Genomic DNA, 23,405 nt, shown 5'->3' with positions numbered 1-23,405 from the left:
TGGGCCACTAACAGGGAAATGAGGGGCGTCACAATGTGATGTTAAAGATATGTGGTGTCAATAATCCAGATCTAGGATAAGGATAAAGAACACAGCAATACAGTAACTTGCTAGCTACTTACTATCACAGTCCAATGGCTACTACTAGCTGCTGAACACAATAGAGATAAAGAGCGAGACTGTAGTGCTCTCACTGCACTGGTCAGTCCATTCATAGGCCTACATGTCGGGTGTTGAAACTCTGGTCTGCAGGAAATGTAAACGAACTAAATATTAACTATTAACAGACTGAAAAAATTAGCAGCTGAACTCAGATCAGGCCAATTAGAAGAGTTCTTGTTTTTAGCTGGGTCTGTGTCCCATCCACTAACATGCAGGAGGGCGGGGTTTATCACTTATACCGCAGCCAGCCACCAGGGGGCAATGTAGATTATTTGGCCTCATTATAAGAGGAGCTGTCATCTGTAATGTCGTCCATCTTTATATTCATGTCTATGTTAAGTCTCATCAGATTCTGCTTCTTGGCCTTAAGTAGTCAAACTCTTAACCTTATTTAAATGTTGATAAGCCTACATGCCATCTTATCTCAATCATAATGTAATCACACAGGCAACCCCACCACCAACACACACACACACGCTGCACCTCTCTCACTGATGCTGTATAATGGACCAGTGGATTTATGACACACATCACATACTCGGTGTGAAGAGCTTTGTGGGGTGTTGACTTTTGTGCTACCTCTGCTGCAGCTGTGCACCACACATAACGTCTCACTGCTGACTGCTTAATGGATGCAAATATTAACAATGCAGGTAAACAAAAAAAGTCTGTTTACTTCCTCTTTGTTTGTATTCTGTTATTATATGTCCACACACTAATTGTACAGTGTGTGTGTGTTTTCTTTTGTGTCCAACAAAATGTGTAGCTTTACTGTACAAACATTTACAACAAATATAACCCCATTAGACAGATAGGACAGGAAAGCCTTCAGTCAAAAATAATAATAATAAAAAAGAGTCATTATTGATGAATAGATGAACAGCTGTGACAAAACTGATCTTTGAGTGTTACAGCAAGCATGTAACCAAATGGGGTTTGAGTTCATACAGAAGCAAATGTGTAAAAAAAAAACAGCTGGGCAACAAGACAAAGGTCTCAGTTTAGCAGTTGATCTACTTTTTTTACCCTAACTTATGGCAGCCGGCTGTGGGCAGTGATTCAAAGAACGATATCGTTGATATGTTGAGACACTCATGCATGTGACCTAAATGAGTTTTCTCTGCAGGGTGGCTACACTCGCCCACATGACCCAACCCTGTATAGCAGAAGAAAATGGAAGAATGGATGGAAGGATGAAAACCTTCCACCTGAACCTGAGATCATAAAATCTAAGCTGCTGCTGCTTCAACTATACCATCAGACGAATGCAGGCTGTGTTTCTCACCAAAGGTTACTTAACATCAGCAGTGCATCATGTACATGTGTGAAAGATAGAAGGCACAGACTCAGAAAGCTCCTTTATACAGTGGAGAAAAGGTTTGGATCTTTCCAGCTTGACAGAAGGTGAGCTTCCCTTCACAATTCTTGAAGATGTTTCCACCAGCCCCACTAGCTCATATTGTTGCTGACTGGAACAAGGCTGATAAAAGCAAGGATTGCTTGCTGAAAAACCAAAACAAGGAGTTAAAATCATAAAGATCAAACCAGCCTGATGGGGGTTGCCATGGCAGGAGATGGTATACAATGTGTGAAGAGGTGGATGAGCAGTTAAAGGGCCATGCTAAGCTAAAAACACTGTTACCATTGAGTCCCCCTGCTCTCCACTGTCTGCTCCCCAGACAATGCCTGCTAGCTAGTCACTGACATGAACAGAAGCAGGCAGACAAGGCTGAAAAACCAAAACAATAAGCTAAACAAGGCTAAAAAGCCACAGCCATGCTGTGGAGCAGTATAAGACACACAGTGATATGATCTTTGTGAACATGACCGTGGATGTGTGCAGCTGTGTGTGTGTGTTTCTAAACATTAAAGTTTAGTGTAATTACAGATAGTTTTAATCTAAAAATAATCACGTTGCTATTACCTACAGGAACACACTGATGACTTGGCCTCATTAAGTTAGGTTCGACTGTCAGGATGTGTAACACGCTCCACTCATCTCCAGCAGCGCTGTTACATAAAGCAGGTGCATCACTTTACATGAGATTTCCTACAAATTAGCATCTAAAACAGTCTCTCGCCTTCCTCCGGTCTTCCATGCCCCGCTTTGCTCAGAGGACACAGAGGGGAGGTATTGTACCGGAATCAAATAAAGAAATGGAGAAGTAAACAGAGGAGCAGCAAGGGGAGGCAGGAACGGGAGCGGGTAGGGGGTTGGATGGAATGCGGCTGCTGCTGCTGCTGCTTGGTGTCGCTAATGATGAGGAAAATGGAGGGTCATGTGGGAGCCATGGCTGGTTGGAGAGAGAGAGAGAGAGAGAGAGGGAGTTGGTGTAGGATAGGAAGTCAAGACCACTTGAGTGGTGGGCGGATGTTTTGTGTATCATCCCGGTGTGTTATCCCTCTCTATGCGCTCAAGTCGTGTGCGTTGACACGTGTTTCTATTACACGGTGGCAGTACATGCCTCTACTTACGTGAGTCAAACCAGGTTGTTGTGTGAGTGAAAAAGAGAGAGAGAGCATGTGTGAGCCTCTGTGTATGTGCATGTAGGAGTGGAGGGGGGCGGCAGCCAAGTGATTAATGCGTCAGAGAGGCAGCTGTGGTCTGGGCTCACTCATTTGGAAATATCTTTCAGGGAAGAAAGACAGAGCGGGAGAATGGAGAAAGAGGGAAGGAGGAGGAGGAGATGCTTCTACATCCCCTGCCAGATAAACAAAAGTAAGCTGAGAGCCTTTACCGGGGTCAGTGAAGGAGAGAGAATTACAGAACAGAGGAGGGAGGCAGAGGGCACTGCAGCATCCTTCTGTCCTCTATCATCTCATGATTCATTAGTGTCTCCTTTAGGCATCAATACCTCTTCTGCTATAACACATTATCAGAGTTTCTGACCAACAATGACGTGGGCATATATTTCATGGGTAGCTCTACTTTATCAATTTGGCTGAATTCTAAAAACAAAAAAATGAAATGTAAAAGACGCAGAAGAAAAATTCTCATTTCATCGTAATATTAACATTAGTAACAATAGTAACATTATTGTAAAGCTGTTGGCGATGTTACCAGAGATGTGCACATCATTATCTAAAAGCCACAATAACTCCAAGATGTCAACCTTAAAATGAAATTGACAATGATTAATACTCATTGTGTCACCTGTGGACATGCCAATCAATCATAAATGTGTACACAAATATGTATGTGGAGGTTTTAGGTATCAGAAACTGCTAGCATACCTGTTCTGCACTTTATTTCCTTCAACATACAATATAATTACCCAGTTTAATATTTATAATTTTTAAAAAGGTTTTGAAGTTCTTGGCAAATAATTAGGAAAAATATGTAAATATACCAGTTTCATCAGATAGCATTGTGTTAACCATGGTAACCACCGACCCACAAACCTTGTGTAATATGAGCAAATGAGTCAGTCTAGAGTCCAATCTAACCTCAAAGGGTCTTTAGCCTGGTAAAGAAAGCATCCAACAACCAACAACTCAGGTGAATGAGCTACAGTGGTTGCCATGGGAGGATTCAGGATGGTAGGAAGCTGTGCTAGGCTCCATCTGGCTCTCCATTGTCACCTCCCTCGACAATAAACTTCATTTTGTTTGGCACTGCCATGTTGGTTTGTACCAACAGAAATGCAGGTAAGGCTCCTGGTGGTGGCGCTATTCCATGCTGGTGGAGTAGCCGATTGACTACACAGGTCAGGTTTATGCTTTGTTAAAAATGTAACAGTTCCTTCATCGGGATTAATGAAGACTGTCAGAAGCACAATTCAACAGTTAGAAGCAGTGTTTTTTGTTCCAAATGAAACAAAGAGAAGCAGTTTGATTAAATGTGTCAGTTCTCTGGTCAGACAGTGAATTCCACCAAGATCAGTTAACATAACTGTCTGTTATATTTTAAAATTGCAGTGGACAGAAAAAAATCCAATGCTGCCACATTAGCTCACAGCCTTTTAAAGCATCATATTGTACCAGTTGAGCCAACCTCCTGCTTCTCTGGCAGATTATAAAATCTGAAGTAAGTCCAAACCTCATTAAAACCTTAATTAAAAATGGAGCTTGCAGTTTCACAGAAGTATCCTGAATGTGGGCATAACATGAAGAAGTGATAATATTATCTCAATACTGGAATAAAATAACCTTTTTATTTACTTTCACGTACAATTATTAACCATAAAGATGACGAATCTGCTTCTTTTGTGGCTGACTGTTTCATGAGTCATTCAAGTCTGCTTAGTAGTTATAAGATATAATATATCTATGGCACATAGTGCAAAAAAAATATGTATAAGAATGTTTTAAAACTGCAGATGAGTCACCTCCAAACTCAGGTGGAAAACAGCTTGTGCTGTGGAGCTGCTGCGCATCCTGACCGAACCATTTTAAATGTGCAGCCAGTCATGTGGATATTATGTTGAGTCAGGCAGCTGCAGAACAGCGTGAGAAAGCAGAATGGGGATGTCTCACCATCGACTCCTGACACACGCTGGGGTGAAGCAGGTTTACTCTTCAGGGGCCACGACAAGCAACAAACAACTGATGACAAAGGTGTCTTCTGCAGAAAGAGCTCTAAAAAGTGCCCTGCAGTGTAATCTACCTGTCAAATAAACAGGGCTCATGAGGCGAGAATAACACTAACAGGCTGTCTGATTAGTAAAAATTATAACTGAATACATAAATTATACAGAAATATTCAGAAAAGATGAAGAATTTTAACTGTGTGTTGTGTTAGTCTTCACTTTTTCAGCTAATTAGCAACTAGCATATGCTGCGTATAGACACACAGCAAAAGAGCAGACCCAGCACACACCATTCTGTGGCCTGACTGGAGCCCAGATTGGAGATGTCAGCGGTGCTGAAACACGACTGCAACTCTGATCCGCAGCTTACAACAGGCGCACAAACCCGTCTTCAGCGAGCGAGCTGACTAATACCAGAAATTTTCTGGACAAAAATTGTTTTCAAGTGCACTCCATGCCAGTGTGGATTACACTTTACAAGGAGGAGGCTGGATGTGACACGGCTGTGGAGTAGCTGCGGTGTAATGAGGATCAGTTTTAAACAGCAGGAACGCTGAGATGAAAAAGCAGGAAATGTACCATCAGTGACATCTGCTGCTCCTGTGAGTCGTAGAGCCACTCTGATGATGCTGCTACACTCAACATTATTGTCACTTAAACACATCAGGCAATAAAAATGGACATATGACAATATGAGAGGATGATGGAGAGGAGAGACAAAAAGTTGCTGGTCTGAGATAACAGAAATAACTTTTTATAAGTAATCTCTTAAAGCTCTTCTTGAGACTTTTTTATAAACCTTTCCTGTTTTTTTATGATTTTTGGACTTTGCTTCTTTTAGTTACATGAACGTTTATTTTATTAATGCATTGAGTTCAAATTTTTTCATTTGTTTGTTTGTATAATTGGTGTAAAGCCCAAGGATGATGACGATGATGACGATGATTATCTACCAGCAAGATCACTGAAGGCCGAGTCATGCTCTTCACACGTGAGGTTCATGATGACTTGTGCAGCCAGATGCTGCACACACAGCATGAAGCCACTGAGCGTGCTCGAGTCTGCACACAGTCTTAATTGATCATAAAAATATTACAAGCACACACTCCTGGCAAGCAATCACATCAATCACACGGGTTATAAGACGATAGACTGTAAATGCTGGTGTAAAGATGCAGCAGAAAGCTGACACGCTGTGATGTCCGCTGCGTTTTTTTTATTATTATTTTTGTCTTCAGATCCTGAGAGAAAGCTGTGAGAAACAGTCAATACTTCATCTGTAAAACTTTAGTTTGCTACTCTTTCTAAAGTGCAGTCACCACCTAAAACTTCTCTTTCTTTTTCTTTTTTTTTTAATTTGTATTTTTTTTGTGCCATTCGGCTGCGATACTACACCACAGCTGGTAGCTTTGATGGATTGTTGGCTTTTCAAGTAATTGCTCATTGATATCTCCGTTATGACATTATATACATTGTGATTTTTTTTTAGAGTTTAAGAAAAACATTGTAGCATTATGATTGATGCAGTTCAGGTGTATTTACAGGTACCCTCTATTCATAGTCGTTTTATCTATAATAACTGTAATCAGATATCGATTCAAAGCTGTGTTCACAAAATCCTTAGAAATTCTGACTCGTCGGGAGAAAAGTGACACTTTGTGATGGAGAGCCTTAGAGCTCACTGTGTTGTGTTGTGTAAGACTAAACTGTCACGGGGCTTCTGGCAGTCATTTATTATATCACGATGATTTAATTAAGACAAATAATTTAATCATTATAAAATGACAGCGCAACCCACTGTTACAAAAGTACACATTATTACATCTACTAATGAAACTATGAATATTTTATACCATACTGTAAATATCAGGCTGGAGCTGAATCATTTAAAAGTATGATTACAAACTCTTAGTCACTGGACAAGCAGCATTGGATGGCATCAATGTGATGTATATATTTTTAAGGTGAGGGTTATGACACTTTACTTCCACATATGACTGAATCTAAGTGAATCAATTGTTTTATCAAAAGGTGATAAGCAGCGAACGGAAAGATAAACGTCTGTTCATGCGGACGTGTCAAAGATAATTACTTCAAACAGCCGCTGGCATAATATCATGTCTGCATTATGACAGTTTAATTAGGGGGAAAAAAGCACAGCTGAAACAGCTGCACGGTTCTCTTTAATGATCAAGACGTGTTTGCGGTCAAAGTTCGACCATTTAGATTTTATTACGCTCTCAGAACATCCGATCGGCGCTGTCAAAGACCAGCCCGTCTCTGTGTAAAACACCAGACCCTGCCGTTTATGACCGGTAGTAACAAGTCATTAACATGTGCTTATATCGTTAATAGTCCTTAGTTTTATATATATATATATATATATATATATATATATATATAGTCTTATGTGCAAATGTGCAATCAGTGTAGTGTTGGCATAATGGAGGACAGATTGTGTATGCTATGAAATAAACTGACAACTGACTGACATCCTTAGATGGTAACATGAAAAACCTGCAGCGCCTGAATAATATATTTGTGTTTATCTCATCCAATAACACTATGCAACAAGTAGGCCGGGCTCCAACAAGTTATACATGTCAAGGATGATATACAGCGTGACATTGACGAGGCCTGAGAGATGCACTTGTATGCACAGGCCTCCAGGGCTGCATTCAGTAGCTGCTAGGCTTAAATTATTATTTTTGTTTTTTTCAAGTCTGCATGGACACAAAAAAAAATCAATCATCTTAACATCCTGAGGAGAAGTGGCAAGAGAACCATGCTAGGCTAAAAACTGTCACCACCTAGTTCTTCTATCGATCCAGCTCTCCATCGTTACCTCTCCAGACAATAACCTGTTCACTGCGGGGCACGGCTGTATGCAGAGAGAAGGAGCTGTTGCTGTTCAGGTAGACGAGCTAGCTTTGTATCCACAGACATGCTGGGAAGGCTCATGGTATGTGGCGTTTGTAGAGTTGGTAGACTTCTTGTTCTTATCCTGTGTGTGCATTGCTGCACAACTTTTTTATAAAATTGGGACTTATTTTTTGTGTCATTTTATAGGACAACAATAAGGAAAAAAGTGATTTTATGCCACCTTAATATTGTAAGGTTGGCCACATTTATAAGAAAATGCATAAAAATAATCACATTAACTCTTTAGATATATTTCTGCCCAGATGAAAACCATTTTACTGGACTCATCACAGAGCAGATCAGATCAGAGAGTCCTGCCTCTCTGCTCCCTGTAAACTGTAATTTCACTCGTAATTTTTTTATGGCACGCAGCTCCTCTAAATTTTACATTTTATTAATTGTCTCCACTCCCTCCTTCCTGTCATAATAAAGAGTCAGTGGAAAAATATGGACTAAATTAAAAGCTGCTGCATTTTGACCTTATCCAGGTTCATGTGTAATATTTCAATGAATTTTGAAAATGTTTATCTACTCCTCCAAACCTGATACAGTCATTACTGTTCCTAAATAATTCTAAACCTGAGCGAGAAAAAAAATCTATTTAATGAATGTGCAGCTCACACTGTGGTTCTGAGCAGCTCATGCATTGACAAATGTAGATTGCAATGCATTGGACTGGGGACTATTGACATTTCAATAGCAAAGACACATCCTGGTGGCCGGGAAATTTCTTGGTGCAGTGAGAGATGACCTTGCTGAATACATATTCTGAGGAAACGCTGATAGAGCTTCAGTAGCTTGGGAAATTGAACCTGTGTTATAAAAAGAAAAGCACACCGGATGACAAGCAAACACTGTGTGCGTGTGATTGATTTAGTCATTAATCTAAGCTGTATTTATGTGTGTGTGTATGTGTGTTTAAAAAGCCTGCCTGAGCACATATGGATAAGACTACTCATCTCTGACTGCAGCATCCCTCAGCCTCTCCCATCCTTTCATTCTATTGATTGTCATACAGAGCAAACAGGATAAAAAGAACTCCTGTCTGCACTGGTAGGTCAAGTTAGTAAACAGTCAGACCTTTGACGGCAGGAAGTGTTTTCCTTGTAGCTGTGCTTTACTGATTTTAACCCTTGTTTGACTCACTTCATCACTGAACGTTACCATTTTCGTTAGCTGAATGGTAAAACAGTAATATTGATTTGAAAAGGTCCCTGGAGTTTAATTCCTTTGCTTGTAGATGGCTTCATAGTTATCTGTGTGAGTGTATGGACTGAATGTCTACAGGCTTAATGTTGATCACTGACATGGTCACTCATGAGAGTCGAAACAGAGTAAAAACGTCTCGAATGTGAACCAGCAGAGCCGGGTTAACTCACTGTGGAAGCATTATATTCTGTTAACTATTTACTTGTTGCAGGTTTAGTCTAAGCAGCAACAATGCAGCTGTATCTCTTATCTCTCATAATCAGATGACATCAGGCAATTTTGTCCATTTGTTCAGTTGGCATTAAAGGTAAGGTAGGAGATTTCATTCTGATGCACTTTTTGTTCAATTAGTGTAACTTCTCTTTACAATCCGATAGCAACCAATTAGTTCGGCAGTTTGTCATTAAAACGAAGAATATGAATCATCTGTGGAAGCTATAAAACGCTAAAAACATCAGCCAATCCTCCGGGTGGACCCTGCGTGGAGTATTGGCTGGTTGTCACTCTCTTCCTGCTCTGCGCGCACCAGAGAGGTACGTGCATGATGGCCGAAGTCACAGACTGGCGCGTCCATGTGATTGGGAGACGTGGCTTCGGGGTGAGCTCCGAGAGAAAGGGGCATGTGTTTACTTTTGAAATCTGGTTGACTCTCACTGATTTTTTAAAATATCCTACCCTACCTTTAACATCAACAAGGGAATGTATTATTGACCAAATGTGGTATTTTTTCCACAGACAGTGTATAACGATGGGTGAAGCATCCATGAGGCTGTGGGAGGCTCAGACTGTTGTCATGTTGGCAGCGTCACAGTCTGCCTAAACTTCCAAAACAGAAGCACAGTCAGTCATGGACTGCCTGTCACTCAAGACGGTCACGCCCTATTAAAACGGGTTTTTTTTTTTCGTTTTTTTTGTACCAGGCTGTATGTATGTATGTGGCCTTTTTAACAAGAGCTAGCCAACTGCCGTAAACTGCAGTTCCTCACATGGCCAATTGAGGGCAGCCTCACAAGTGAGTGAATCCCCATAGACCTATATATTAAAATGTCCAACTTTACAGTAATGCAGAGTCTGTACATGAGTTACACATAATTAAATGCTCCTAACCTCCACTTATGCTTTTGCTTTAGTTTGATTTATTGTAAACTTGAAAAAATGTTGGCACACAAGGAGTTTAAGAGTAATCCAAAACTAATGCAATCCTAGAATTAATTTCTATTTATTTAAGCCAAAAGGAGCCATCTGGAGCCTTTATCAAGTTCTTTAATTGACTTATAATTAACTGTAAGTGTATAATTTTACAAATGTAATGTTAAAAGTGACTTTGCAGACTAACAGCTTTAAACATTAAGCACTGTAAGCACTGGCGCAATGTGAATTTTTCCAAAAATATATTTGAAGCATATTGTTAAAACCTTGAAAGGGGCTTGCTGGCAGCGCTGCGACGTGACTTCTTCTTCGCCTGTGAAGTACTGCAATCACTGGCAAATAGTTCAAAAGGCTAAGCGAGCCAGATTTGGCAGCTTACACACTCATTTGGCACACCCACTATTTCAGTCCATGCAATGGAATGCAACTTGAAGCACAGATCTGAAAAGCAACCTGAGAACCCAGCTCATCACTGTGTCCTGATTTGAGTGTGTCACATATTTGTTTAAATGTGATGGTTTCTGAAAAACATTTGCTTCATGTGGAGGGTGAAACAGTGAGCAATGATTTCACATTAAAGTCCAAAAAGGGGGAGATGATTGACACCGTCCGCGTCGGTGCAGGTGAGTTTTTGTTGTTGTGATCAGCTGCAGAGACCAGGACTGAGGCTTGTGACCGAGTACAGGCCTGTGAAGGACTGGGCTCAGTCCAATCAGCCCCGAGGGAGGATCTCTTGCTCTTTAATTCTAATTCATGTACATATAAATAACTGTCGCTGGCTCTGCTAATTGGATTAAAAGGCTCGGTAGAGGAGAGACGGGGGAGAGGGGGAGTGAAGGCGTTTTTTTAAGAGGAAGCATGGCTTGATTTACTGCTTATGTTTTCTTTTCTTTTTTCAGATAAATGGCATTTTTTCATACTAAACTCCAATCATTACTGCATAGGAGCCAAAATATTACATAAACACGACGCAAGGAAGCAAAGCCTGGACACAAATGTCAGAAGAAAGCCACAAGAAAGCTTAGTTATGATGAAGTGTTGTCAGCTAGAATCCAACCTGCCTGACTCACGCTTACATCCCAAACAACAAGAAGTGCCAGACCAAACAAATGTTATACAAGCAAAACTTAAACTTAGTATGTGGCTCTTGAGAGAGAAGCTGCTGCAGTACAACTACGTTTTATAATAATATACAATAACATCACTAAAACCTGAGTTGATAAGAACTCTGTATCTGTATAGACACAGACATTTGCTTTAAAGTGTATATTTGGATCTGTTTGCCATAAAATTCTGACATTAATTTTGCCTTATATTATATTTGTGCATTTTGAAATAATGTCGATATTTTTAAGATATGAACAACTTATTTATTCAAATAAAATAGTAATTTAGTTTCAGGCAAGGTTGAATCTTGTATGCATTGTTAAAAATAAATGTGTTTTCATTAGTTTCACCCACACATACTTTTACTTATTAGGCAACATAAATGAGCGAATAAAAATAGAAAAATATGATCTTAAATTGTTGGAATGTGGAAGATGAATTGGATTGAAATGTGAGTTAAGGCTGGAAGATTCTATTATGAATGGTTTTTATTAAAAGTAGAGAAAAATACTGCTCTGTTAGGGGAATAAAACTCTTCAGATCGTTGAGTTCTGGTCTCAGCATTAACTGGTCGAGCTGCTACAGTGGGTGAGATGTATCAATCAGCATCGGTGACAGCAGAATGAGATATGGAAGAAATGGACTGTGGCAGACAGAAATCTAAATGTGCAGCACACAAACAGTAAATACTGAGAGGAAGCATGTGAGCAAACACACTGCAGCTGGAACATGGTGAGAGGATGAGGTCAGGAACAGGAGAAGTGGGGAAGGTCTTACCTGGTTCTTGTGCAGCTCCTGTGTTGGAAGAGGAGGAGGCGGAGGAGGGAACAGTGAGGAGGGGAAAAAAAAACAGAAAGGGAAGTTAGCATTCAAAGCCCCATAAAGCTGACCGCCCCCAAAACAGACATGCATGCATGTAAAGTACAGGAAAAATCAGGTAAGAGTGCAAAGAAAAGGCGTCCATGCTATCCTCTCATTTGTAATAAGCACATTTTAAGAATGACATTTGTGGATTGGTGGTACTGCCTTCAGCTTTCATCCCACATGGTTATGGAATACCACGTCTATTACCTGCAAACGTGCATCAAAACACTATTCACAAAAATATTACACCAAAGGCAACAGTGCGAGGTTACCAGGCAACCAGTAGAAAACTCCAGGAAGTCCCTGCTCCCAGCCAAGAAACAATCCGGCACCTAATCCCCGGCACAAACACGAACGTATATGGATTAATCATCCTCGTTATACCTACTGAGAATTAGAGTATGTGCCACCTTTAGGCAGAACAAAGACTATAGTACCCCAATAACACAATAAATCCACTGATAAAGCCTCGATCAGATCTATGTAACCTCTGTGTGTACTGTATTATAGCCTAAAAACCACAGTGTTCTACATTTTAGTACACTCACTGTTTCCCTGAGGATTCCACAACAAAACATCTCTGTAGTCATCTAAAAAACGAGAGCAAAACACCCACTTTTAACATAAATAAATCTAAACTGGCTACATTAACTGAATCAGCCTCAACTGGGACGTCTGCTTAAAATCCGTCGTTGCAGGGAAATAGCAGGAGTTGGCGGCGGCATACAGTCTGGCATCCGTTAAGGCCCCCATCGTTGAAGAACATTTTTTAGCCAAGTAAGCATCAGGATTCCAGCTATGAGGCAGCTTTTGATTAGAAAACCTATTTCCTCTTCAACTTTTGCCAAATTTCAATCATGGTGATATTCTAATTACTATTATCCAGAGCAAGGGATTGAGTGGGTGTGTGTATAAGTGGGGGAGAAGAAGAAGAAGAAGGAGAAGAGGAGCGAGGGGAAGGAGGGAGGCTGCCTTTGCATTTAAGCAGGGGAAATCAGAAGAACACGCAGCGTGAAGATCAAGTGAAACAAAGAGGAGAATTTCAGCTCTCTGTTATCCTGTTACACAGCCTTGTTTGTGGTTAAGATGTATCTTGTTGAATTGCTTTTCGTAAATCCCTGGATATCCGTATATATGTGTAAGCTTCAGTGAGAGGATGTCATCCAAAGACATTGTAAGAAGAAATCACGTTAAATTCCCAGCGAACTGTCAACACTGTCTCGTGTTTAATGAGCATGACAAATTCAAATTCATGCAACCTGAACGCAATCTCTGAAAAATCTCAGAAGCTGTCAGTTTCAACAAAATGCTTATTCTGCTTGACAAAAGGCTGATGGAGTTTGACAGCCTTCAATCTCACCTGAGAAGCTTTTTACTCAAGCTGCACTCACCAAAAAAAAGAGTAAACTGCCAAGTCATGCAGTCTCCCGTCTTATAGCATCACTCGTTCCCTGCTTAAGCATTCAGCCGACACAGCAGACGGGGAGTGAAGTAACAAGGTGCCTCAGTGAGCCACACATCCAGCCCAAGACCACCATGGAGTTCAGGTTCAGGGAGGCAGAGGGGAAGATTACGCAGCAATACACGGAGCTCCACCCTCCATGTTAAGCAAACGGGGAGCAGGTGAAGAATAACTGCAAGGCCGCTTTGCTGCTTAAGGGTCTTGTGGGAGACTTTGCTATTCCACCCTGACCCCCCCTCCCCCAAACCAACCTCCAGAGGTGAGGTTAAATGACAAGGACTGCAGAGATGCATTAAACATGAGTCATGTGGACACAGAGCTCGACGCCGGACCACTCCAGAGATGATAGGGACATTAACCAGGGCTTCACCAGGGCCTGAGCTGCATTTAATGAAGGCCTCCACCTCCCAACGTCTATCTCTCTCTCTTTCTCTACAGTTGACTCACAGCCAGGGAGCTAAGTAGTTCAAGATAAACACTGCCACTACTCTTTCTGGCTGCAGTTGTCTGATTTTCTGCCTCTTCTCCTTTTCTCTACTGAGTAGCCCGACAAACTTATTATAGACTCTTTGTAGTGAGCAGTGGATCTCTCAATTATAAATGATAAGAACAGCAGCATTGAGAAAAACAGTTCAAATGTGACCAACAAGGGCACATACATCCAGGGGAGTACGGAATTATTACTGACTTCATACAGAGTTCTGCAGATTTGGCAATTTTCTGGTACATAAATAAAAATGAAAATGATTTTTAGGCAAGGCTGTATATGTGGGGACAGACTTATAGAACTTCTCTGCTATTTTCTCTGCTTCCATGGTAACAACTCTTAACCTCACCAGGAGATCGAACATGCACTTAATGAAACCCGTAAACACCAGTTGTTTTAATCAACCACTATTGTCTATTAAGATTCTGGTTCATCCAGGTCATGGTGTTTTCCAAGACCAAAAACATTGTTTTGTTTCTTTCAGTCTGATGTTCTTCCACTCCTCCTTCCATCAGTGATGAAGCCAAACATCTTCCCTTTGGTCTCATCAAAGGTTGAGACAGAAAAAAATGATAATAATCCAGGATCAAAACAAACAAACTTGTCATGTCTACACATTTATTTCAAAAATGCACCCTTTAAAGCACCCTCAAAAAAGTTCAATAAACCCTGTATAGATGTCTTAAATGAAATGAAATGACAGACTCCAACCAAATGATCACAAAAGGTCTCAGGTGTTACAATAGTGGTCTACAAAACACAGCTGTAACAGCCCTGCCTTCATCTGTATTCATCAGGAGAGCGAGGCCTGGACACTCTTCTCTTCACTGGAAACAGACTGACAATGGCTTCCTTCGACACGGCACAACCACACGCTTCCAAGCACGTCATCTTCAAACGTAGCTCATGCTTAATGGCCTGGAACACACATTCAATGTCTATCAAAGAGGGACGTTGCTGGGATGGATGCACATGCTGACAACCTCTTTCGCTCGCTCCTCGAACACACAAACACATACACTAACACTCTGTCCCCATCACACTTCACACACACACACACTCGCAGAGAAACACTCCTCCATTCGGTTTAAGTATAGCAAGCAATAACGTGTTGATTAAATCTGTGATCAGCTGCCTAAGGGGCATGAAATTGGACATGATGAGTGTGGCACATTAAAAACTAATTATCAATACCACCAATCCCATTGTCTTTCTTTTAAACCAGTCACGGTACTAAATCAAGTGTGGAGAATGGAACACTATGTGCTCTATCACAATGAGCTCTGGGGTTTACAACCATACCTGGATTCTGGTGGCTTCAAAGCTTTTTGATAAAATATGAATCTATTATTCACTGCCAGTGGCACTTCCTTATTGTATTACAAACTCAGGGAGCGTTTTTACTGCCAGCAGGGAATCAGGGTGATTTAACTGAAAAGCTTCACAATTTTAAAGGTAAACAAGAAAACTCTTTCCTTATTTGTATCCTCAGATGTAGGACTGCTGTTAGAAGCTATTTTTCTTTTTTTTTTGGACTGCATGACCACTCCTGAACCTCCTTCTCAACTTGTGGTCAGCAGGCCTTTTAACCCTTGCATCACAGTCCTTAAATGTTGGGGATATCTCCCAGATGAGCTACACATGCAAACACTGTCTACAAAGTCACCTCTGTAGGCAGCTGGATGGTTGCAGGTTTTGTAAGATCACAAGATCACACAAAAGTCCGTCTAATGGCCCCTCTACACTGTGACTTTCTGCGATCTTATAAGACCATTGCATGACACTATGCAACATGAATCTAATAAAGTTTGGTATGCCATCAAGTTTGATGCATGCAGACTGTATGATAACTATTCACTGAATCGCAGGCGATCGCAGGTTACGACGTACATCAACATGCGAGGACGAGGAGGATGTAGACGCATAGCAGCTGTCACTCTGTGAGATAGTCATTCTAAATTTCTGACACTGCTAGAATTTTATCTCAAGTTGCAAAATGCTGACAACAGCCATCATGGAACCTGTCTCACAGTGTGGTTTAAGACCATCATTTTACATCCACGACCAAAGATATCTCCATGATTCTCCTACAATGGTCGTCTTTCGTCTGGGACAGCCAGAATGTAAACTAGGCCATTACCAGGGTTCACTCCCTGTGAAATGGGCCTTTACTTTTCTGGAGTCCAGACCCCCTCTGGACTCCCTCTTCACTGCCAAATGCAGTCCGTACAAACCTATTGAACCAATCGTAACAGTTTATCTTAAAAACACAATCAACCACCATCTTTTCAGGCCCTGGTTTCCTTTTAGCCAGAGTTCTTTCAAGATGGCACCTGTTGTTGTTGTTGCTGCTATAAGACTTGTGATGCAACTGCACAGTCTTCATATTTCATCACCAACAATGTGCTGTGGGACAGAATCTGCACTTGTCTCTTCTCACCAAAAGGATTCCTACTCAGTTATGCATTGAACTGGAAAGCAGCTGTCATTTGATGTAACCTAAGAGGTATAAACATAGCTTTTTTCCCCTTCTCTCCATCTTTTTTTTCTCCTCTCCTTGGATGTTGCTCATCCATCCACTCTCCCTGTACCTCCGGCTGTCTCTGGGACCCGGTGATTAGAGCACTGGGTGCTGTCCTGCTGATAAGGCTGAGAAACCCTCCCTCCTTCCCTCCCTCCCGCCCTCCACCACCAATGGCTGTGTCCTCAGGGTGCGGGGGGGGGGGGGGGGGGGGGGGAGAAGAAGCCTGGGGTTCTGTCCCTAACAACTCCACAATCCTCACCCTTTCTCAGCACTCACCCTGTCATGGGTGCTGGATGAATACACTGCCTTATGCATCTTGAACAGATAGGCCTGCATTTTCATGAAGGATAAGAGAAGGCAGAAAAACTAGTACAGCTCAGCTTTTAAGAGTGAACATTATACATCAAGGGCCATTTTTCTGAGTGAAATTGTACATTCTGGAGTGTGTGTTTACAGTACCATCTGGTAGACTGTGTACACTTAGCAGTGAAAATGTAGGACAAAAGCGGCGCTCAAATGTGGATAATCTTCATTTCATGAGAGCTGCTATTGTCTAAATTTCCATCAAGCTGCCATAAAAAGGAAAATAATATAGCACAGGTCGTTCACACTGACGGCAATTTGGCATAATTCTAACACAATTGTTTCATCTAATATTAACCCCCTGTGTTACTAAGGCATTTACCTGGAACTGGAAGCTTATTTATTGTCAAAAAGCAGTTTCATTTGGAAGCTCTAGGCTAAAGGCTGAGTGCCACAGACTGCATGGAGTAGGGAGTTTTTTTCTGGCAGACTGATGCTGTTGGATTTCATCTTCTTTTTATATGATTTGTAAAACACAATAGCAAAAGGCTTGCCCTTGAACAGAAGACATTAAAATGTGATCAGTCTGGTGGTTGAGTTTCCTCAAATAGGTTCCTCACACTTATAAACACCAGTCTTTGTAGGAATGCAGTTAATGGATGCCACATAGTTTGGTATCTAAGCCACAATCTGTATATAAAACAATGGACAAACCATCCATTAAATTACCCATTACCCACAAGCTTTTAAAGTCCTGTTTGTGGTCCTTGACCAACTATGCTAGTGGTTAAGTTGGGCATGGAGTCATTAGTGATAGGACATTTTAACATGGAGGTCTATGGAGATTGACATAGATGATGAGTTTTTGACACCTCACTTCATGCACTTCATTTCTTAGCAGTGAAGGTTGCTGCTTGAGTGATATGAAAAAAGCCCTGTGTTTCAGTATTCAGGTCTTTATACTATTTGTTATTACAGGAGCCATTAGCAATAAGTCTATGCTTTTAAAGTAAGCTGCTTCCTTTTTCTAGGTAAAGTGTTGATTCACTTGTGTTATTGCACAATAAAAGAATGCTACAGCGTTGAGCTAAGTTCCAATGTCCACATTCGGAAAGGACATTTTTTAAAAATGCTGAAGCAATTCAAACTGAACAAGAATCCATTTTCCACTGACCGCTCGAATATTACCATGCCCAAGCTTAGATCTGCCGATGGATTGATAAGGAGAGGAAAACCTAATCCTTGAGGTGTTCTAAAGAAAAAGACTTGCCCTAGCTTATCTCTGGGGTCAGAGAAGGTCCACAGCCATTAATTTTAAATGAGTGGAATGGATTTGTGGTAATGGAAACCCAATGGCCTCAGACTGCATTGGGACTTGGTGGTGTGAAGACACCAAACGGCAGTGTGATAACCTGACCACTCAGCTGTACCAAGTGGAAGAAGTCAAGAAACTGATTTGGGTTTTCTGCTCCCCACACACTCCACACTGAAGGTCTAATGCATTAGAAATCTATGTGAAGGCACTGGAGTGTAACAGAGCTGAAGACGTCAGGTAAACTCTCTCTATTGGTCAGAATACTCTCCATCTAATTTAAGACTCTTCGCTTTTCATTCAGCACAACCGCAGCTGGTCGTGCCTGCAAGAAAGTAAAGTTAGGAGCGGTGGCAATTAGAATCAAAAGCTAAACTGGAAAGGTCATACAGGAAACAGTGTGATCTCTCATACCTATGGGTCTATTCCTAGTGTGAAACTGCCAACATCTGTGTGTTCAGACAGACTGTTACAAAGTATCCTGTGAACATACTATTGTTTTTCATGCAGTAGAAGATTGCAGGGTTGATAAATGCTACTGTCGGTTTCCACTTTGTGGGGGAAAAAAAATAGTTTTGTTCACTCTATTATATTGTAGACTTGAATGTAAGGAAACAGTAATGACTGTTTTTATTTCTAATGTAGCTTGTTCACAGCGAGCAAATGGTGAATGTGAAAATATCACAGAAAAATGTGTTCACAGTGTTGTAAGTTTTACATATGCCAGCATAAGGCAGGGTATTATTCCAGGCAGTTTAAAGAAGTCAAATAAAGCAGTTTGATAGTCCATTTTAGTGCTGAAAGGAAATTCAGATTAGAGTTTTCATGTAGTTGTCAGAGAGCATAAATACAAAAGCAATTTCTTACTAGTTTTATAACTACTTAAAGGGATTGATAAGTTTGTGGCCAAAGAAATCCCTCAACAGAACACCCTGTCTTTAATATGTATCATATTTTCGGGACTATAGGTCGCACCGGAGTGTAAGTCACACCAGCCAAAAAATGCACAATGAAGAAGAAAAAAACATATATAAGTCGCACCGGACTATTAGTCGCACCATCGGGCCATCGTAAATCACTACGCTTTTAGCGTAGCATTGCCTCTTGAATTCCTCTTAACTTAAGTTGTATGGCTGCAGGGCATTGAGAGTGAGACACGTACATTTCAACAAGTTCTCACACGGAGAAATGATTAGCTTCACCGAACAGAAACAGCCATTATATTTGTATTGGGACGTCAGGACACAAGGCAAACTAATTTTAATACTTATAGTCTGGAAAATACAGTATTTATTGGCTACAGGGGACAGTGAAGGACATGAAGGACATGTCACAGAAACGCCTGAGGTTACATTCCTGTATGTGGCCATAATATGTTTCTCTAGTACTTTATGATGCTGTTTACCAGCTATCACAGTCAGCAGCCTCTAAACACCAAAACCATCTTGTTAGGTTTGAATTAAATACATAGCCTCACTTTTCTTTATTTTAAACTCTAGTTTGTATGTTTCCCAATGTTTGTTTGTTGATGAAGATTCTCAGTCATCCAGGTCATCATACGTAGAGAAGATTGAAGCAAGGCGTCTGGACTTGTAGAGTTTTCTAGAAGACGTTTCGCTGCTCATCCAAGCAGCTTCATCAGTTCTAACTGTTTGTTGGGGAAACATGGTTTATATGTGGTTACAGACCTATGTGGGTGGGTCTGGGTAAAACTTAAAAAAAAAACTTAAAAACAATAGCACTAAATGTTTCCATACTTACCTGTGATGTTCTGGCTGACTGGGCCAGGTGTGTCTAACGACTGGCTAACGACTATGAAACTGCCGGAGGGGGACTGGTTGACAGCCCTTTGTTCTTACTGTGAGTATGTGCAAACTTCCTGGGAATGGATGGAATCACTGCATTGTATGTGGTAGAAAGATGATGTCTGAGACCTCCTTGTTCACCTGCATCCCTACATCAGAAGCCACAGAGATGGTAAGGACGTGCCTCACACAAGACAGCACACTCAAGGAGAGAACCAACCTAACGCCAGACCACATCTGTGACCTGCTGGACCTCTGCCTGACCACCACTTATTTCCAGTACAATGGGAACTTTTACAGACAGAAGCACGGCTGTGCGATGGGATCACCTGTGTCTCCTATTGTGGCCAACCTCTACATGGAAGAAGTGGAGAGAAGAGCCCTGAGTTCCTTTCCGGGAACCACCCCCACCCACTGGTTTAGATATGTGGATGACACCTGGGTCAAAATCAAGACCAACGAAGTGGAACGGTTCACAGAACACATCAACGCAGTGGATAACAACATCAAGTTCACTCGCGAGGACACCAAGGACAACAATCTGGCCTTCTTGGACTGCACAGTACATATTGAGGAGGACAGGAGCCTCAATGTGGAAGTGTACAGGAAACCCACACACACGGACCAGTACCTGTTGTTTGATTCACACCACCCACTGGAACACAAACTGGGAGTCATCAGGACCCTGCAGCACAGAGCACAAACTGTACCAACCAGCTCAGAGGGGAAGAAGGAGCAACACCACATCATGAAGGCCCTGCAAACATGTGGCTACCCGAAGTGGGCACTCATTAAAGCCACAAAAACAAGACCCCCCAACAACAAGAAGAAGGACAACACCAGGCGGAGAAAGAACATCTCCATTCCATATGTGTCAAGAGTATCAGAGAAACTCTGCAGGATCTTCAACAACCATGACATCCCGGTCCATTTCAAACCTATGACAACACTGAGACAGAGACTGGTTCACCCGAAGGATAAGATTCCCAGGGAGAAACACAGCAATGTGATATATGCAGTCCAGTGCAGTGAGGAATGCTCTGATCTGTACATTGGAGAAACTAAACAACCACTCCACAGAAGAATGGCTCAGCACAGGAGAGCCACCTCCTCAGGACAAGACTCAGCCGTTCACCTCCACCTCAAAGACAAAGGACACTCCTTTGAGGACAACAATGTTCACATTTTAGACAGGGAGGAAAGGTGGTATGAAAGAGGAGTCAAGGAAGCCATCTATGTTAAGCTGGAAAAACCTTCCCTTAACAGAGGTGGTGGCCTCAGACATCATCTTTCTACCACATACAATGCAGTGATTCCATCCATTCCCAGGAAGTTTGCACATACTCACAGCAAGAACAAAGGGCTGTCAACCAGTCCCCCTCCGGCAGTTTCATAGTCGTTAGCCAGTCGTTAGACACACCTGGCCCAGTCAGCCAGAACATCACAGGTAAGTATGGAAACATTTAGTGCTATTGTTTTTAAGTTTTTTTTTTTTTAAGTTTTACCCAGACCCACCCACATAGGTCTGTAACCACATATAAACCATGTTTCCCCACCAAACAGTTAGAACTGATGAAGCTGCTTGGATGAGCAGCGAAACGTCTTCTAGAAAACTCTACAAGTCCAGACGCCTTGCTTCAATCTTCTCTACGTATGTTTCCCAATGAACAGCAGACCTTGCTGGCATGAACGACCTCCTTTTCCATCTTGGCTACTTTAATAGCAACAACCTGATTACATTTGGCTAACCTTTAGTAACTACTTCCATCCTTCTGCCAATTATCCTTACCTCCACATCAATCCCAGCATGTCTAGTTTAAGTTGTTTTTATTCCTGTCACTGAATGATCTCCGCTGAGGCAGAAAATGTACCCTAACCCTTACAGTCCTTTGGTAATGAGTATATAATAAATGTGTTTTTGTAGACAGGTAATGCCGGAGTTTTCCAGATTAAAATGCCCCACTTTGAGCTGTGCAGCTCAGAGGCTATTACACCAGTGCTCATTCCCTCCTACCTTGCTTTTTACTTAATTGAATCAGCCAGTCCCCATATCAGATATTCCTTAACGGAATACTGAAACCTATCCACCCTTTTCCTAATACCATTAGAGGAAGTGGGAGAGCAAGATGGATGCTTTAATCCTGCTGGTTCAGAGCACACAAAAGGAGAGCATGCCCTGCAGTCAGACATTAGCCACAACATTCACTGCTGAGCCACAATAGTCTTCTGAGCAGAAGACTTGCCCTGTCACTGCCTGACCGAAAGCTACAATAACAAGAGCTCATTTCCTGTAGACAACCTAGCATGTAAATAACAGAAACAGTAGCTCACTGCGCTGCTCGTTAAATGGGAAGAGAAATAAATTACTGCAACATATTACACTCTGCCGCACCTTATTTCCATGATGCCTGCTACAGTATTTTACCACATGGGTCCAGCAGCAGCAGCAGCAGCAGTAGTATGCCATCTGTTCATGAACTGGCAGATATGCAGAAATGCATGTCCAATTTGACACAATGGTGATGCAGATGAATGAGGTGCAGGCAAGCCTCCTGCTGCTGAGGTATTCTTATTTCCCAACCTATTTTCTGCTGTGTCAAACTGCAGCTAAGCTAAGGTGAGGTCCATTATTTCTGGCCAGCTCAGGCACAAACTAATCCTCTTATTTGGGAGGTCAGCGCCAATCATTATACAGAGGGGTGCCATTACAGTGTACACTCCAGTGAGCTGATTTTCCCCTTACATAAATATATGACTCAAGGGACTGCTCTTACTCCCCTCTCTAATTTATCCCTGCTGCTTCTGCTTCTTTGCTCTCATCCTCCCCTCTTCCTCTCTCTCTCTCTCAACTTTCCCCTCTCTTATCTGTGACCTTCTCAAGCTCCCTTTTCGCTTTTTTACCTTTTCATTTTTCACTCTCCCACACTTTCAGCTAACATCCCTCTCTTTTCCCACCCTCATTTTTTTTCAGGATGCCCAGAGTGGCGTATAATTGAATCTGCAGAGAATGCATGAGCAGGAACAATTAGCTCAGTCACTCAGAATGTGGATATAGCCGTACAGTAGGATAAACAGAACTGTATAAAAAGATAATCCTGAACTGTATGGGTGCCAGAACAAAGGCAAATACACAAAGTACACAAAATTTTGTTCCCACCACCCCCTTAACAAAGATGGGATAGTTTGGTGTTGCGTGCGTCAGACCTACGGGCATACTACATAAACATAACGCAGTGATCTCATGCAATTTGCACAGTGATGTAGAAGATAGGAGACAAAAAACCTCAGCTTTGAGCCTGTGATGCTCAATATAGAATTATATCAGCTAGAATATGATCAAATAGCTTTTCTTTATGAAGATATGAAGAAATTATGACACTGCTCTTATAATAGAACATTTACTAACAAATCCAAAACAAAATCAAGAAAAATCTTCCAAATGTGAGATCATGCAAGTCCAACACATCCTCACACATAATCAACAGAATAATTAGCATTGTTAAAAAACAATGCGCTGTACTGTATATACTGTGGCTGGAAAGACTGATAAGAAACCTCCACAGATGGAGG

At 41.5% G+C, this 23,405-nt stretch overlaps 1 protein-coding gene across 4 annotated transcripts in view; it reads right to left on the bottom strand.

Moving 5' to 3' along the window:
• Positions 1-23,405, bottom strand: part of cadm1a (cell adhesion molecule 1a) — a 329,313-nt gene that overhangs the window by 90,782 nt on the left and 215,126 nt on the right. For 3 of the 4 annotated variants that reach the window (XM_028421291.1, XM_028421293.1, XM_028421294.1), the window contains exon 2: positions 11,856-11,873. The exons of the other annotated variant lie outside the window; for it this stretch is intronic. In XM_028421291.1, coding sequence (XP_028277092.1) covers positions 11,856-11,873 — 18 coding nt within the window. The remainder of the gene's footprint in view (positions 1-11,855; positions 11,874-23,405) is intronic. 4 annotated transcript variants of the gene reach the window in all.

This window comes from Parambassis ranga, chromosome 14 (genome assembly GCF_900634625.1).
Source record: "Parambassis ranga chromosome 14, fParRan2.1, whole genome shotgun sequence".
Lineage (NCBI taxonomy): Eukaryota > Metazoa > Chordata > Actinopteri > Ambassidae > Parambassis > Parambassis ranga.
The sequence above is the reverse complement of the archived record's forward strand: the minus strand, read 5'-3'. Positions and strand labels throughout refer to the sequence as shown.